Source organism: Corvus hawaiiensis, chromosome 8 (assembly GCF_020740725.1).
Source record: "Corvus hawaiiensis isolate bCorHaw1 chromosome 8, bCorHaw1.pri.cur, whole genome shotgun sequence".
Classification (NCBI taxonomy): Eukaryota; Metazoa; Chordata; class Aves; order Passeriformes; family Corvidae; genus Corvus; species Corvus hawaiiensis.
The window spans coordinates 8,278,592-8,296,669 of NC_063220.1; the positions used below are offsets into that span (position 1 = coordinate 8,278,592).

Here is an 18,078-nt window from a genome sequence, read left to right on the forward strand (position 1 = left end):
TCCTAGGCTGACTAGTGTTTCCACTTTTACTGTATGTTCCTTGTTCATACCAAAAAAATACATTATCTTACACTTAAAAGTAACTGCTTATAGTCTTGCAGACTATATAAGGTTTTTTTTTTCTGAAGTGAGCAAAAACTGTCTTCCTGTGATTGATAGACTGTGATCTCCTCTCCTCCCCAGAGACAGTGACACTGATTCCCTGGAACTGCACCACCTGTAGGTGTAGAGAGTCTGCTCTAAAAAAGGAGGTTTAGTGGTTTGTACTGGATGCCTTGTCTTGATGGGAATTTAAGGAATAATTCTAAGAGGCATTAGTGAGAATATGATTTTTGTTTCTACAAAGTGTTTCCCTTGAACTCTCCCCATTTACCTCTGTCTGTGTGTAGTTCCAAACTGAAGACAAAGGAAGAGAGTAACTCATGCTGTAACCTGTTTAATAAGAAGTGGTTTGTAATTTGTGAATTTGTTAATTGTTTTTCAGAGATGGTGCTCCTTACTGTGAAAAGGACTACCAAGTTCTTTTTGGAGTCAAGTGTGAAGCATGTCACCAGTTCATTACTGGGAAAGTCCTAGAGGTAGGTGTTGTGTAAACTAGAGTTTATGAAAAATTGAGCCATGTCCCATTATGTCCTCATGTAACTGCAGAGAATACAAAAATTCTCACAGAAAGGCTTCCTGCTGATTTTAGAACAAAGTTGCTGATTTTCAGAATTATTTTCAGTGTTTTAGTTTTGCAGTCATCAGGAAAAGTATCTGATATAGAATTAATTGGACTAGTTTCTATGGATCTGTGGTTTCTATTTTTCTCTTTCCATGGTGATCTGCAAAGTCTATTGCACTGCTTATTCTGTGTCAGATTTAATATATTTACAGAAGTAATTTGAGTACTGGAATCACCTTTGACAACCATAAGTTTGTCAGAACTTGCCACGTGAGATTTACACGTGATCTGAATGATGCTGAGGAGGTGAGAGGGGGAAATGTGCTGGAGAAGTAAATTATATGTTCAGAAGTGAGAAGGCAGAAACCATCTGAATAATCTCCTTTGCTGACTCTTACCTGGAGTCCTCAACATTCTCATTGAAACCAGTCAAATCTTTTTAGAGATGTCAGTACCAACCTCCATCTCTCATGGCTCTGGTAAGTCCCCTTTGAGCTGGAATCCTTGAACTGTGCATGGATTCCTCTGTGTCATTATTGAATTGTTTAAGGGGCAAAAATGCAGAGGACCTTCCTTGTTACTGAGATATGAGAAGCAAAACTGTTATCTCTTGTCCCTGTAGGAAACTCTGTTCAGTGGAAAGAACCTAAGCTGTGAGCTCAGGTCAGCAGCTGGACTGTATGTTTTTCAGTGAATAACTGAAAATAAACCTGAAAGTGTCACAGAAAATAAAAGCAGCTGGAAGTTGCTAGTGAAAGTGTGTTACAGCTTTCCTTCTTTTTGTCCCATCTACTACAAATGTAAGACTGTGTCAGCCCTCCTGTGAGAAGGTTCGGGTTTGGCATGAAGTGGTATTGTGGTTTTAGTTGTGGAGGTTTCTCTGGTCCAGCATTCAGAATATTAACCAGTCACCATAAGAGACTCAGAGCTCGTGTGGACACCTGGTGCATTTGTCACTGCATGCACTGGAAGGATGTACAGTTCTTTCATTAGCCAGACTCATAGCCTGCCTCCTTTGAAATGTGTATCTAATTCCTTTGGAGACCTGCACAGATAATTACTGCAAGCAGCCTGAGTTTTCCCTTGAGTAGGAAGGCTGTGTCTCTTCTTGCTTCTTCTGGTCTGCCACCATCTGCTTATCTATTCCTCTCCACTGATGAGTTTTGCAATTTAGCATTATGTATTGGAGACACCTTAGTTGCCATGCTGTACAGGAAGCACTTAGGAGAGAAATAATTGGATTTGTGAGATTGGGTAACATAAAATAATTCTAAAATTATTTTAGGTGTACATGACAGTTGGCTCTAACCTATAAGCAATGCAACCTATTCAGATGAAAATGACAGAAGAGAGGGTTATTAGAGTCTGTGGAGAGCTGGGAAGAATAAACTATTTCTATCTGGAGCATTTTGTGTAGTAGCTGTGAATATGGCAAGGTTGCACTCATGTTACACTTCCTAGCATCAGTGAGGAAGAAACCTAGCTGTTCAAGGGGTCATGAGCTGTGTCCTATCAGAACTGGATAAACTGAGACTAAGGAAAGATTGGTTCAATTGACCTGGAACTTGCCTGTCCATCATCATTTAAGCTAAAGTTCATGTTATCAGAGATGTATCCTGGGCAGAACCTTGGTGCTCATTCTGGCCCCAAGGTGAGTTTCTCACTTCACAGTTCTTATTCTTCTATGGCTGTTTATTATCAGAAGATGAGACAACACTTGCTGCAGAAAGGAAGCATGTCCAAACTCTTGCAATGATCTCCCTCTTCTAGAGTCAAAATCAGATAAAAAAGATCGTTTTTTCTCTTTGACCTGGCCCCTGCAGCATCAGACTTTGCTGATGAATTAGAAACAGAGCTTTTGAATGATCTTGTCAGTAATGGAAACATTAAGCATGCTAAGTTCTGGTTGAGACTAGAAATTTTGCTTGAATATTTGTGGCTCTCACTGGTTATCAGAGACACAACCCGAAGTACTGCAGCAGAGGGCAGCAGTGGTTCTCAGTACATAAGTGACACCAAACTCCTCGAAGGCCTGTAGAAGTTGTGTTGCTCTGACTGCTGTCTGTAAGGTGTAGGCTGGCCAAATTGTTAGAAATTTTCACCAAAAAAATTAGCATTGTGTAGCCAGGGAGGCCATTCAGACATTGGCTTAACTGAATTGCAGTGTATTAGCAGCTTGGATAGCCCATGGTTGAAGTTCTCCGGGTGTCTGGGAATGCAGATGCAGGAGAGACATTCCAACACTCTGTGTCTTTTACGTGGTGCTGGAAAAGTTTGGAAGATACAGGTGAGCAGCTACTGTTCAACAATCAGAGCAGTTTATCAGAACTGTGGGCTTGTTTTGTGGCTGTCACTGTCAGAGCTGCACAGTTCCAAAGGGAGAGTACTGATGCCTCTAAATATGACTCAAGGAACTAATAAGTTGAAAGCTAGTATGAGAAAATCATGTGTCAGCACGTGTGTCCCCTCTGGGCAGGAGAGGTCGTCTGAAGGATGGGGTCAGAGCATGACATAAATCCTCTGGTAATAACGGAGACAAGAGATCGGAAGCAGCCACAGGGCCACAGGAGATAATTCACAGAACAGGATGCCACAGTTCAGAGAGGGCTACAGACCTGTTTGAGGCAGGACGATGAACAATCTCCTTATCCTGTACTGGGAATCACCCACAACCTTTCAGTTCACCTGAAGTTTTAATTTAGATGAAGCTTGAGATTCTCACAGGAGGATTACTGTCTTCTCTCTTCGTTTTCTTTGGCAATATTTCTTTGGAAAATGTGGGTATTTTTGATGATTTATATCATGTAGGTTGTCTCTTGTCCTGCTGTTTCCCCCTTGGGAAGGAAACCACATTCCTGGTGTGAAGTAGCACACTTACAGGAATTGTTTAGGTAGAGGTTATAACTGCCCAGCCCATATTATACCTACTAACATGCAGAGGGAAAAAACCCCAAAACACTTTGTATTTTGCCTTTGTTAATAAAAACGATTGTAGCAAATGCCCTGTAGTAAATATACTGATCAGTACATTCCATTTCATTTGTCATTAAAGTAATTCATTATGTCAGAAGCAGAGTATACTATCTCATCATCTTCATCCAAAGAAATTATTAGAAGAGATTGAAGGGAATTTTATGGTACATTGTGTACAAACACTTCCCTCTAATGGATCAGAAGTGATTAGCAGCAGTCCATTTTGGTGCTATTTTTTTTTCTGCTTCTTCTTATTACATCTAGGGCAGACTGTAGAAAAACTGAAGGGAGACAAAAGCATGAAACTTATGTTTGGGTTCACAGAGGCTGGTGCTGTCTATTTTACCAGTAAAAGCCTATTTTACTTATTTTTTTTTATTTAAAGAGAGATTGAGATTCTTTGCAACATTCCAGACTTGCAGCTCCTGCTTATGTTGTCCCCCAGTATGGCTTTAGCACCTCTGAGAAAGTCAGATTTTTCAGTCTCCTACAATCAACAGCCAGCAAGAGAGACAGCCAGTCCTAAAGTGGACCTGAGAGTCTTCATCTCAGAAACAGCCATGCTGTGGCCCTGGTAGCACCCTCAACAAAACCTGTCAGAAATGCCAAGGTTTGGGTTCAAACCTTGAGATCCAAGGACAGACTTCCTCCAGTAAGTAGAGGTGACCCCTTTGCTCAATTAAGAAATGCACTAATAGAAAGACAGGACTTATTTTGCTAATATCCACAAATCATGGAAGAATGCTCTTTTTTTCTAGGCCATAGATCTAAGAACTTTCAGTAGCCATGGAAATATTCAAGAAAAATCCCATGTGCATTTAAGTCAGCTCAGATATTTCTGATGTATTATTTGGCACATTGCTCTCTGTGACAGATACTCACAGATGATAGATGAGTGCATGCCAACACAATAAATGTGGTAAATGTCCAATATGAAATAGATATTGCAGCTTTCCTGAGCATACTGGATACTTTAATGCTTGAGTGTTTCGGGAAATGTTGTCAAGGCAACAGAGATCACTGTCTTCCTTGGGCTTCTCCAGCAGAAAGGAATCTTTAGTTATGAAAAATTATTCATTTCCCATTAACTCTGGTAAAAAACGTTTTTAGCAGGCAATAACAGCATAGTGAGAGTGAGGACTTCTACACAGACTTTCCACTAAGCAATGGTTTTCATAGCTTCAGGGCTTGCCTATTGAAACATGCCCTTCTGGTCCTAAAACTCCAAATTTCTGTGCAGACATGTGCAACTTCACAAATGTAAGTAAACTTCAGCATATATTTAGCCATTTGAAAGATGTCGACCAAAATGATTTTTGTCTAATGTGTTTTTCATACACAGTATAACTACTGCTCCAGGGCTTAATTCAAAATATGTTAAATCATTGAGAAGCTTCCAGCTGACTTCAGAGAATGGTGGATCATGCCTGTACCCATGTATTTCATCTTTGCTTATCTAAAATGTGTTACAATACTCCTAAGCAGTATCCTTTTAGATCGGCACAAAAAAGACATGAGGGCAGAAACGGGTGAATATTTTGCATGAAATCATATGAAAAGCCTGAGAATAAGATCCAGGTCTTAAAATTTTCACCCTTTTTTGGCTGTAACTGATTGAACAGGATTTGATCTCATGATCTAGAGATGTATATACCTGTTCTCAAGTGCCTTAACCATCTTGCTACTCCACACATTTATTTTTATAATGCTATTTGCTTAATATTAATTGGCAAAACAAACAAACAAAAAAGCCATTGTGTGATTTCTCCTGGCTGTGCATAGCTCTAGTTCATGTTTGAGGGGCTGCTGCCTGCCCTGGGTTTGTTTCCTGTGCACTGTTGAATCTTGCACCCCACCTTGTAAGCAGTGGCACAGTGCCATTTTCACAGATGGACCTGAAAAGGGAAATGCCAGGCCACCAGAAGGTTCCCTTGATTTCAGATTGCAAGGTCAGGTCAAGTTCTAGATATGTTTGTGATGTTGTAATTTATGCTGAGCTTCCCCTGATTTTAAAGAGGAGTATTAATTCAAGATGTGGTACTTAACCTAGATGAAGTTTAGTACTTGTAAATACTGTTACTTTAATTGCCAGAATTTTAAGATTCTCATCTGTGCTGTAACTAATTCTGAAAGATGTCAACTCTGAGACACCTTGACTTCTGAAGATAGAAGGAAATAGCAATAATTATGAGAGGGAAACAGCAAACAAACAGTGAAAGCTGCTACATTTGTCTAAGAAAATTGTATCCATATTTAAGAGGCAAGGCATGTAACCCAGAAGAGCCTTTAAGTTTCTTCAGATGTTTTCAGAGCTAGATTTAGAAACCTGTGCTGTGAGGGGTTCATAGAAGTTTCTGCTGATTCTTTAGATGTGAATGGTTCTGTTCTAAATAATAAATAAACAAATAAATATCATGACAGAACAACCTTGCTGGTTCCCATACAAACTGTAAGTGAATTATTTGAACAATGCCTGTCAATGTTGTTCATGTGTTGCCTTATGCAAACACTCACCCATGTGAGCAGCTTTGCTCATGTGAGTATTAGCATTCAGATGCTTCAATTGATTGACTTTCAGAGAAACTCAGCAGCCTGCATGTTTAACTAATCTATTTTAAGGAGACTTAGGCTCATAGCTTATGTGAAAACATCACCCTTCTCTGCAAAGGCCCATGCAGTACAGAGTTTAGTTAGGTACTGCAGTACCGTTATGCATCTGGTCCTGTGTTCTTAAAACACTTTCTAGACTGAGGAGCCATGTAGAGAATCTCTTAACCTGAGATTTATTTCAATTCTGTTCAGAAATGTTAAATGAAAGAGTAGCATATATTCTTCTACCTAATGAGGTATTTAGGAAGACTGTTTTCATAGGAATTATTCAGGAAGTATCACAAAATATGTAATTTACTGGATTTTAATGATGCAGCCTGTACTGATAATATAGGTTGATGTGAAGTAAAATTTCAAACACTTTTATAAATGAAGCAATTAATGAACCGAACAGAGACTGATGATAGGATGGATCCAAACAGGTTTGGTGCTATGTTGAAGTTGTGGTAAAATAATATCCCTGAAGAATGCACTACCATTCAGTTTTCATAGCACTAAGTATCCACTGCTTTATATGTCTTACAGGCTTGGGAGAGACTTTGCTCTCAACCAGTATCTCCCAGTCACTGCTGTAATCTTACACACCCCACAATAATCCAGAGGAAAAGGCCACAGAGCATATGAGAAGCAGCAGTGGAGTTCAGTGCATGCTTTGATACTCCTGTGATTTGCTTTGTTTGTGTTTAATTTTACTGCCTTTAGAATAAAGGAGAAAACATGACCATGTTGCTTGAACGTCCCAGGTAGATGATAACAAAAGCAGAAGCACATGCTATGGTTGGTTGTCAGACAGGTACATACAGAAGAGCACAGGACCTTTTTGATTATGGAAGATACCTGGGAGAGATCAAATAGGCTTGGAGCACAGAGCCCATTGAAGACTCATCCAGTGTTCTAGGGTGTGACTGAAGCATGATCTTGCTCCAAAATGTGCAAACAAGATAACGGGATACAGGTGCCGGTGTGAGAAGTGGCCGCAGCACTTTGGCTGCATCAGTCTGAATTAGGCTAGAATACCATCTCGGTGAAACTGTTTCTAACAAAACTAGACTAGCACCCAGGAGGCTGTATAAATTCTTCAGAAGCTGGAGAAGTAATATTTAATAACTTCCAGAGGAGGAGAGTGCCGAGTTCATACTCAGCAGATGCCTCTCCCCACGGGAAAAATGTTCTGAATTGTGTCGACATCAAATAGTGACACTCAAACGTGATGAGAATGGTCCTGCCCCTGCCTGGGCCGGTGCTCTTCCCCTTTTCCTTTCCCAGAATGGGATGGCCGGGTTGCTGCCCGAGTGGGTTTAATGTGCAGGGAGGGTTATTTGCTGGTTTTGGTGGGTGTGTGCAGGAGAGGGCTGAGGGAGGAGGAGGAGGAGTGAGGCTCCGGGCTGGCTGTGCAGCTCCAGGCACAGCCGGGCGGGTTCGGAGAGAACAGAACCAGCGGCACAGCGCTGCTGCTCCTGCCTGAGCCTCAGCGGAGCTGAGGAGGAAATGGACTTGGACTGAAAAATCCCTATCAGAAGGTAAACCCCTTCCTGTGAAGGCAGAGCTGAACTGGAAAGGGTCATGGCTTTCCTGGAGGAGGGAGAGGGGGGTGCAGCTTTGTGAAGTGACTGAATAGCTTGCCAGTGGGATCATAATAGGGTACTTGTACTTTTGTTCCTGTGCACCAGAAGGAGGTTTTTTTTAAAGGCTGTGTGTAATTCTGTGGTTTAGATAAAGAGAGTGCAGCTACACATGTTTTTAAACTGCCAGGAAGAGAGGAGAATGGCACAGAGCTTGGGCTGTTTCTGATTGCGACTGATTGCTGCTGTATGGAGGAACAATACAATTCTCTATCTTAAATAATTCTTGATAGAGTTTCTTGGTTCTTTTGATCACTTTGGAGATTTGTACAGAGAAATATGGTTAGCATCTGTTTCCAGTTTCCCTGCCTTTTTGCTGAGAAATGTGTTTTATCAGTTAACATGGAATGCTAATTTTTTTTCTTAATGTGAGGTTTTTTGGATAAACGCAGGGAAACAAAAAGTTTAACAATAACTCAGGGTATGGGTAAATGGTTCAGACAGGTTGCCTATGTAGCTGAGTAGCACCATAGATTTAATTTAATTTAGACTACATTTCCCTGATGAAAAATACCCTGCTGTAATTGCTGAGAACACCACACCAGAGACAAGATCAAAAATCTAGAATAAATATACCTGCAGAAAAAGAACATAAAATGCTTGGTTTAAAGATCTTTCTAACAGGATTTTAGTGATTTCCCCCCTTCAAAAGACAGAATTTGGCAGGAGGGGTATCTGTAGTTGGGTAAGAGTTGATATATAAAGATGACAAAAGAGTATCTGAAGTTGACAGAGCCCTAACAGAAGTTCAGTTGCTATGGCAGCATAATCACAAGGCATTAACTTCTCAGCAGTGGTTTGGAAACCATCCTTCAGTCAATTTGAACATCAATAGGAAGGGGAGGAATGTTAAGAGGATGTAAAGATGGTGAATAATACGAGCAGGTTGCAACAAGTAATTTGAAAAAATAACCAATTAAATCTTCCTTATTGCCACAAAGGGATTTGTGAAATCTCTCAGGTGCTTATAAAATTGTGGCTTATCTCTATAAATTGCTTTTGTGAGTACAATCTTGCTGATTAGGATCTATATTTCCTAGCAAAACATCTTCAGTGTTTATCTTTTTAATTTAGTTAAATATTCTCTAGTGTGCTTCTTGAACTAAATATTATCAAAAAAACTTCAGCAGACAGGTCAAAATTATTTAAAATGACATTTCAGTAGAGGCATTTGTATTAGCACAAAGTTTCTTGCCACCACCAACAGCCTTTGTGACAAATAGCCATTGCATTTATTCCAGTAGGATGGAACAGACAAAATAAGTAGCTTTTTCATGTCTTAGAGGTGCACAGAACACATAGCAGCTTTTAGCAGAAGAGTAATTTAGCTAGATTAATGTATTATTAGTGTTAGTTAATTGGATTAAGAATTCAGTTTCTTGGTTGTAGGGCAGAACACATCTTGTTCTCTTGGAGCAGACTCCTTTAGGGAAAACATAATTCTCTAGTTTTATTTTGTAGCCCCCATTGCTTCTTCTGTCCATCTCTCAAACCTTTGCATTGTTCTGGTGCTACCTGCCACAATCACCCACAAGAGAGAGATGAAACCAATCATGATCCCTGCACCAAAATGCTTAGACTGAACCCAGGAGTTCCTCCAGTGTTGCAGCCCCACTGGCAGGTGGGATGTGGTGACAGAGGAATGTGGCTGTGCACTCTGCAGCAATATGAAATTATTTCAGGCAGTTACTTTTTGCTTCTCCTGGACAGAGATCACACTGAAAAATGGATTAAATGGTAAAATATTTTTTTGCAGGAATCTGATGTTTCATTTTTAAGTCTTCCTATCAGTGAAGACTTTATGACCGACTTCTGGAAGACATGGGTAGAACTTATACCTATCTCCCATAAAAAATAATTGTTGAGAAGAATGCAGCAATAACGTGTTTGAAACTTGAGAAGTGGAGAAGAGCCTGTTGGGACAAGTCTGTAGCTGTCACCTGCTTGCAACAGGCTCCATCCGGGTATTGTGCTCAGCACTCACTTTGTGAGGACTCAGCCACCTCTCTCTTTTGTCTGCTTTGTCAGGGTGTTTTCCTGAGGGGGGAAAAAAAAGTTAAGAAAAACAAATACTAGCCCAAAAGACATGTTTGGAATCTCTAGGGACTTTGAATTCCACAGAATTAACACCTGTCTTTATTGAGCAGGTGGTTTTACAGATGAAGAAATATGATCATGTGAGTATTTTATGGGTATTAAATGTTTGAAATGACCACCTGAAGTACAAGATGGGTAGATTTTAATTACATGCTCATGCTACATTAGAAGATCATACAGGTCTCGTAGCTCTTTGGATAGATATCTGGGATGTGTGACATTTATTACAAGTCTTTTTAAGAGGGGAAAATAGCACACAGTAAGAGATGCATCTTTTCATCACTAGAAATGCAGATACTCTGGCATTTAAACTGTCTGTGAAACTAGTTTGGGATTTTTTGTGGTTTGCAGAGGTCAAGGAAATACTGTTGTAAATCATTTAAGCATAAGTTAAAATGTTAAGCAATTGACTTTTACATGTAGGATTTGGAGAGAGAGATCTGTTATGCATAAAGATGGATTTGCTGTTGCTTAGCGTTCTGTAAAGCAGTTGCATCTTGGCTGGGTAATGTTTTTTCCTAGCAGTGAGGAGAGTAAAGAGTGAGGCAGTAAGAAACTTTTAGCAGATTTATCTCACCATCACCCTTGAGCTACTGGCGTTGAGGCAAAATCACGGAGATGCTGTAGTCAGTTGAAGATCAAATGGCAGCAAATGTTGTTAGATATCCTTTTCTGCTTTATGTCCACCAGCTCTTTCCTGCTCATCACTACATTAATATGTGGGAATAGTTTCTCTGTGGTAACGAGAAATCTTGATTTTTATATGGAGCTGAAGTAAACAAGACAGGGAGTAAAATCCCTGTGTCTTGGCTCCAACATGCATACTCTGATTGGATATTCATGCCAGCAAGGATTCAAAAACGTACTTGCATAGTTTTGCCGCTGTAATTGGAAATCATGTATATCAGCAATTAGAAGACTGACAAATAGAAAAAAAAAAAAAAAGGACTTCTGCCAAAAAGCAAAGGCTCTGCTTCTAGCAGAGTACATGTTGATGGTCTGACATCTATTCAAAGTTGTTCTTTTTGAAAAAGAGACAACAATTTCTTTACACTAACTATCCGCTGGTTACCCTGATGTCCTTTCTTATTTCCATTTTAAGTTTAGTGTAACATAAACACTTTGGCTGGAATCACAAAACAAGGATTCCTTAGAAATGTCTGGATGTAGTCAAATACAGGCTCATAACTGATATGGATGACTGTGGAGTGACTGGGAAGAAAAGTATTTGAAGCAAATTTGTCCTTTCCCTAGGTTGTCGTCTGTTGTTTGTTGTGACCTCTTGCTTTAAGAGATTTCCAAAGGTAGTAGGTAGCATTGCAGTTACTCAAGGATAAAACCCATTCTTTAGACTTTTTGAGGCATTATCAGATCAGACTGGTTTCAATAGGATCATTTTCCTACACGAGCAGGCTCTAGTCACTAATAGAAAAAAGTATTCCCTGGACAATTCCCACGTTTCCCTATCAGGACAATCCATGAGTCTCCATGGTACAAACTGGCATAAATTGAGTGTTGCATGTCTACTTTGTTTCTTACACGCTCGCTACTTTTGTTTTATGTTCTCTGGTTATTTTCTATGGATGTACTGAGTCTGACTTCATGCATAGTTGCCTTCTCCCCTCCTTTGGCCCTTGCAACTCTTCTTTCTCTGTTGTTTTTGGGACACTCCCTCTGAAATGAATGCAGATACCAGAATGGAGCCCAGGCTTTGCTAAATCACATGCCAAAGCTTGCATGGCTCCTGGATCAGCCTTCTGACAGACAACAGGAAAGGCTTTTCTGTGTGAGATGAACAAGAAAATTGGCTACAGTTACTTAGATCTAGTGCCGGGCTACACGGAGGTCCAGCAGTGCTGAGACTCTGAGGATTTGAGTTCTCTGCTTGGCTGTGCTGCAAGCATTAATTTTGGTCCAGGGTGAGTTGCTTAAACTCCCAAGCTCTCACTTGTTTCATCAGCTGGAAAGTGGTTTGCACTTGCCCACTGAACAGTTTAACATGAGTTTTATCTTGAGCTGTTCTCCCAGCCTTCCCCATAGCACCAAGCCCTGTCACAGTGCTGGGCTCTCTGGGTCAATAGAAATTTTGGGGCCGATGCAGCTCACCCAACCCCAGAATTTCTGCTGGTCTTGCACTTGTACTGTCTCAGTGAACCACAGGTCAGATCAACCAAAGCTGCCTTCTAGCTGCAAGGCCCCTGCTGTACCAGGAATTTTGCTGCTTAGCCAAGACAGGTCTCAGTAAACTGATTTAACTCTGTTGGAAATTTTTCCAGTATAACCCGTGCTCCCTAGGAGCTGCCTGATGCATTTGTGAAATCTTCTTTCTTTGTCATGTCCATTGGAATGGTTTTTAAGGTCAGAAGAACTGCTAAAGTCATTTTGCTTGACCTTCTCTTTTCAAAATCAGAGCTTTTCCCTAGAAACCAAATGAAAGCTTATCCTTTGGGAAATTACCCAGTCATGAAAACTGCAGAATGATTGCAAGGCCAAACGTTTTCCCTCATGCTGCTTAAATTACCTTTGCTTTTTAGAAACTTCACCTTGTTTTGAGGTTAAATTTGACTAATTCCAGCTTTTTGATGTCACAGAGTTTTCAATGGGATTGAAAAGCTTCTGCTCTTTCCTGCTATTACCTCCTTTCTCGGCTTTAATCACCTGTCATTGTGATCTAGTCCCCTCTGAAGCCTTTATCTAAGTAATGATTTGACTCTGAGTCCTTCAGGATCACAGCTAAAAGCTCACCTTGTGTTGATGTTCTTCACTGAGTTCCCTTCTGCAAATCCACCTGTATGCACACACCAGGGTTATAAATTTTTTTCTCCTTTTCCTTTATATTCTTTGTATACATTAAATGATCAGAAGAGCCAGCCCTTTCAGGTCCTCTGTGACAACCTTTTCTGGGAGATTTTGATGATGTTCCCCAACTGCCTCTGTCGATTGCTCTTGCCCAGAACATGGCTCTCAGTCTCACAGGCCCTTGCCTTCTCGATTTGCAGGCATTTTACATCAGTCTGTTAGAACACACTTGGTTGGTTTAGATGGCTTAAACAAGCATTGCCTATGAGTCACCAGCACATTCACCAGGGAAGGTTTTATATTCTTGTCTTGGCCAGCGGTACCTCATGCTGTGGGTTGCAGGAAGTAATCTCTGAGGTATCTGGCTCAGCAGAGCCTCCCCTGCTATCAGGGCCATCTGTCTGAGCAATGCCTAGATACAGTTTTCTTAAGCCTCTTTGAGTTCAAATTATTCAGGTCTTGAATAACTTGTAAATCTTGGTTCATGAAAAACACTATTAAAAAAAATCTAGCTCAATAAACAGTATCAAACAAGAAATTGGCATCATCAAATACAGACCCTAAAGATACACATCCTGAATACTCCTGCCTTTTCTATGTCATCTTTCATCATTTTTCATCTACAGCTCGCAAGGGAGCTTTGCCTGATCTGCTTTTGGTTTTTTTATATCATGCTCTAATAAAGATTTTTATTGTCTTTAAACATACTGTTTCTAGTTATTTCTTTGGTAAATTTATCTTTCTTATTAGTTGTGTTTATTTATAATGTAATGACTTAGTCATTGCCTTTTTTTTTTCTCTTTAGTTAATATTATCTCAGTTCTTATGATTGGGACATGCAGCAGAATGTCTTAAAGATTGTTGAGTTTTCCTTTTATGGTTGCTTTAAGATCTAGGAATATGTATGTTCCTTCCAAAAGCCACATGCATGTATAATTATATATCCGTATCTAACACTGCTTGCTATTTTTGTTTGTCCATGCATGCAAACAAATCATGATTGGAGATAATTGCTAATTCTTGAAAATGATGAAAAGCTTTTTATATTAGGATGAGGTCCAGTATTTATTACCTGCTGTCAGGTGCAAAACTTTCTGATTTACGAAATAATTCTACTGCGTTTTTTTTAAGATACAAAGGAAGTTTGTTACTGGCTTTTCTAGCTAAACTTCAGCAGGTTGGAGTCAGCTGTATTTCTACTGTCTGAGGAAGTTATTTCCAGTTCAAGTTACTTCCCATTGTTTCAGAGCTATTGTTGCAGCATTGCAAATACAGCTGCAGTGGATGTGACCTGCTAATGCACAAACATCAGCTCTGTTACTCGAGGTCCAGCCAGAGGAAGAGGTCGAGGGACCAGCAGTCACTTCATGTGAAGAGCTAAAAGGAGAAACAGGGTCATGTCTCACTCCTGAACTCCCATATTCCTGATAACTCAGTGGTTCTGTCATCCCCTAATGAAGGAAAACACGAGGATGACTTGGAAAGTGGGAGATTCCCGGTGTTGCGGAAGATCGGCTCTTGTGTGTATCCGGTACAAAATCCATTCCCAGGGCTCCCTGCTGTCCCTTCTCTTGTGCCACGGAACTGGCACTCGGCACTGAACCAAGCCAAGGGCTTTGCTCTGCTCTCAGCAGGCTGGAAGCTGGGGCTGGAATGGCTTTCCCACCATGCTGCAGACATGGGTCACTCAGTACAGCTCAGCACACCTACACTGCACTCTTGCAGTCAGCACAGGCTTTTCTCTGGCTGCTGGAGTCAAAATTGCAGTTATTCCAGCATTAGGCTGTTTGAAAAGGCCCTTGGCACTGTGGTGGAGTTACTGTAAAGTAGCTTTCCTGGTTAATTCTAATTGCAAACTAATCCAGAAATATGAATGTGGCTGTAAGCAGATCCCTCAGTTTCTGAAGTATCTTTTCATGTCAAAAATCGTGCTGGACAAAATGTATACAACATAAAGGAATATTTAGTTATCTAACGCTTTCTGAAGCTTATAGATTACAGAAGATATAGGAAGCCCACACCTATACTTGTAAACTGGACCTGTTCCAGCATTGTTGAGAAACAGAGAAGGGATTTGTGTCAGATACTTGCTGCTGAGGAGTTCAAAATTTAAAAAATATTTGCAATAAATGGGGTTTAAAAGAAAATTAAATGGCGGGTGCTGGATTTTACCTTCATATGCACCTAAAATAAGGATAATGAAGGCAGTGAATCACAGATTCATATTACAATTACATAGAAATGTAACTTAATAAAGTATAGTACATATATTTCTGCTGGATTGCTTCTGATTAACTGCATATTCGGTTAGTGGGATTAGATTTCTCTGTACATAAATCTAACATGAGATCCTAACAGAGGTGATGCTGAAATCCTGGCACTAGGCAATAAACCTGTGTTTGCAGTTGCTTTGCTCCTTTTTACTGCCCACAAGATCCTAGAGAGCCACTTTGGCTCCTGTGGGTACTTTTCTTAGTTGAGTGGAATTCCCTTTTTTGTACTGACCTCCTTCTGTTAACTGTGTAGGTAACACAAGTTCTCAGCTTTGATCCTGTGTGTAGCAATAGGTGGATTTGCCCCTTAAAGACAGAATGAACAGCTCCATAAAGACCATAATTGATAGTTAAACATCTCACCTGTGTGTGCACCTTGCTCAACTTTGGGTGTTGCAGGAAAGTGAGAACTCAAAGCAGAGCTGACAGGGCAATCACAAGTGACTCCTAGGATCTTACTAAAGCAAGTCCAGTTAGTGTTCAGCTGCCACGAGGGCTGTTTCTTCATGCCAGCAGAGCAGTTGCACAGCTGGGGATTTAGACTGAATGATTACTCACATCTCTGCTATAAGGAAAAACTGTATTCCATGCAGTGAATAACTGCACTGCTGTCAGCAGCAGCTGATGGCTATAACAATATTGTGTGTCGATAGAATTAACATTAATAAGTTACGAAGTTTTTTACAGTCCATCTATTAAGGAATACACTGGCATGACATTGTCAGTCACTGTTGTAATGCCGAGAAGTATTTTTGTATAAAATCAGACACTGGGCATGAATTAACAGTGCAAGTGTTCATAACAGCAGAGCAGCTGGGGTTTTGTCTCACCCAAGGCAGCACAGCAATCAGTGGAAGACTCTGAGGGTCTCCCATGTCTCTTCCATGCATATTGTCATTCAGATTTACAGTCACAGCCTCACGCTCCATTTCCCACTTTTCCCCAGTCCTGTGTATTGCAGCTCCATCAGCTTGGGAACTGCCAGTGTGAGCTCTGCTTCCTGCTGCTCCATCCTCTCGCAGGTTGAACAGAGGCAGAAGCTGTGCTGAGAGCTGTTTCTATTGAGATGCTGTGACAGTAGTGTAAAAAACAGCTTTAGAGGGTCCAAATTTTAAAGATGTGTATTAAACAAGAATTAATTAAAAAAAAAATTTATTACACTTTCCTTCCATCGGTAGTAATAAAGAAACTTATCATAGATTCTGAAATCCTTTGGAAGCAAAGAAACTGCACTTTTTTTTTTTTTTTTTTTCTGAGCACAGATATTTGTAGTGACTTGCTAAACAGATAAGAGCCTGGGAAAAATGAGTGGACAGTTTGGGTCAGGATGTTATTAGAAGCAAATTTTGGTCTTCTCAGTGTTTATGCTGTTCCAGCCACTTGTGAGATCACAGAAGCCTGCAGAGAAGGAAACAATGGAATTTGATGTTACACCGAACATCAAACAGGGTTGAAGGTTCTGTGACCTCTGCAAGTAATTAAAATAAAGCTTCACTGGAAAATGGTAGGCTACTGCCACAGTTCCTGTTTTACAATTCATGACATTCCTTAAGGGGTTTAAAAGATGAGTCTGAATTATTCTTTGTGCTGCTCCTTAGTCCTTAAGAGAGTTAAGAAATCAAGTCATTCTCCTCAGTTGTGGTAGGAGTAAATATTGGATAGGTTTGTCCATCAAATGGGCCTATTGTAACTGTTCATAAAAACTTTAAAAAAAGGGAAAAGGGGAAGTGCTTTTACTCTCAAATGTACTCTTTCAACTACATAATAGTTTTTGTAGTATTTAAATAGAGAAGTTAAGCTTTCTACATGTTTAATAGCTCTCTGTCAGGTGACTGCTAGGTTATCTCTGAAAGGAGAGTGAGCGAATGCAGCTGTGCAAATGTAACACAACAAATATGCACTTAATTGTGTCCTTTGGCCAGCAGAACATGTCTGTTGGTAATTAGTTCTTCCTCTACCAGACCCACTGGCATGTGAGCTCTCCTAGTGGGATTCTTGTTATTGTTCTCTCTGGCTCTTGTTCACTGTTGTTCTGGAAGGAAGAACAGAGCTGAAGGCATGAGTAATAGGAAATCTTAAGCTCTCACGTTCACCAAAGAGGAAAACATTTATTTAATCAGCCTAGAGCTTTACAAGCACTCGGAGAATAGAAGTTAAGTCTTGTGGGAAGTGGGGGCAGAGGGGTTGGACTCAGAAAATACAGCCCTTGGCTTTTGAAGTGCTGTTACCCTGGGGTTAACGCTGTACATGAGCTCAGTGCAGGTACCTTTTCAGCTGGGTTTTTGGGACGTGTTGTGTCAGCTTGTCTGCAGCTGCATTTGCAGCTCCTGGGTTGGAAATATTTCTTCCAATACCCACCACTGCCTTCCTTGACAGCTAGGTGTGACAATACATTTCTGGCTTCAGGAGGTCCCCAAACAAGTGACGTTGATAAAGTGAAGGTAAATGAGTGTGGTGCACGTTGTGAAGAGGTTGGAGCATCAGCAGGGTGAGAAGGTTGTACACGACCTCAGAGAACGGTGTTCAGCTGGTGCTTCAAACACCTCCCAGCCCTTTAGTTTACCTTTTAAACTGGTAAAGGTCTCTAAACTGGGTGCACACAGTGTGTAACCCAGTGCCTCTGTTCTGCCACTTCTCTCGTTCTGGACAACTGAGCAGGGTCATTACCCCCCCCATTAGAAGGAGCCTTCAAAGCCCTCTGTAAACAGCCCACAGAGGCTTTTCAAATGGCTTAATCAGCTAAGGAGGATTTGTAACGTCCAAGTCGAAGTCATTCGGGAGAACAGCATGCTGGAAAAAGGCTGGAAATTTATAGCTTCTGAGTCTGAAAAGGTGATCTTTGAAAAATCTGGTATGAAAAATGTGGTTTCTCATTGTCAACTGTTATTATAGGTCTTGGTATTGTCATAATACATAATAGCATTTGTACTTTTGCTTGTGTCACCTGGGACATGTCCTCTGCAGAATAAACACATCCAGCTCCCCTCTGTAGCCCATCATCCATGAATCCTGGTCATTGAGCCTCTGACAGTCCTTCATA

The 18,078-nt window shown here is 40.6% G+C and overlaps 1 protein-coding gene across 19 annotated transcripts in view; it reads left to right on the plus strand.

The window, feature by feature from the left end:
- The window catches only part of ABLIM1 (actin binding LIM protein 1), a 193,620-nt gene that overhangs the window by 120,003 nt on the left and 55,539 nt on the right, over positions 1–18,078 (plus strand). For all 19 annotated transcript variants that reach the window (XM_048310614.1, XM_048310609.1, XM_048310615.1 and 16 more), the window contains exon 6: positions 485–578. In XM_048310614.1, coding sequence (XP_048166571.1) covers positions 485–578 — 94 coding nt within the window. The remainder of the gene's footprint in view (positions 1–484; positions 579–18,078) is intronic.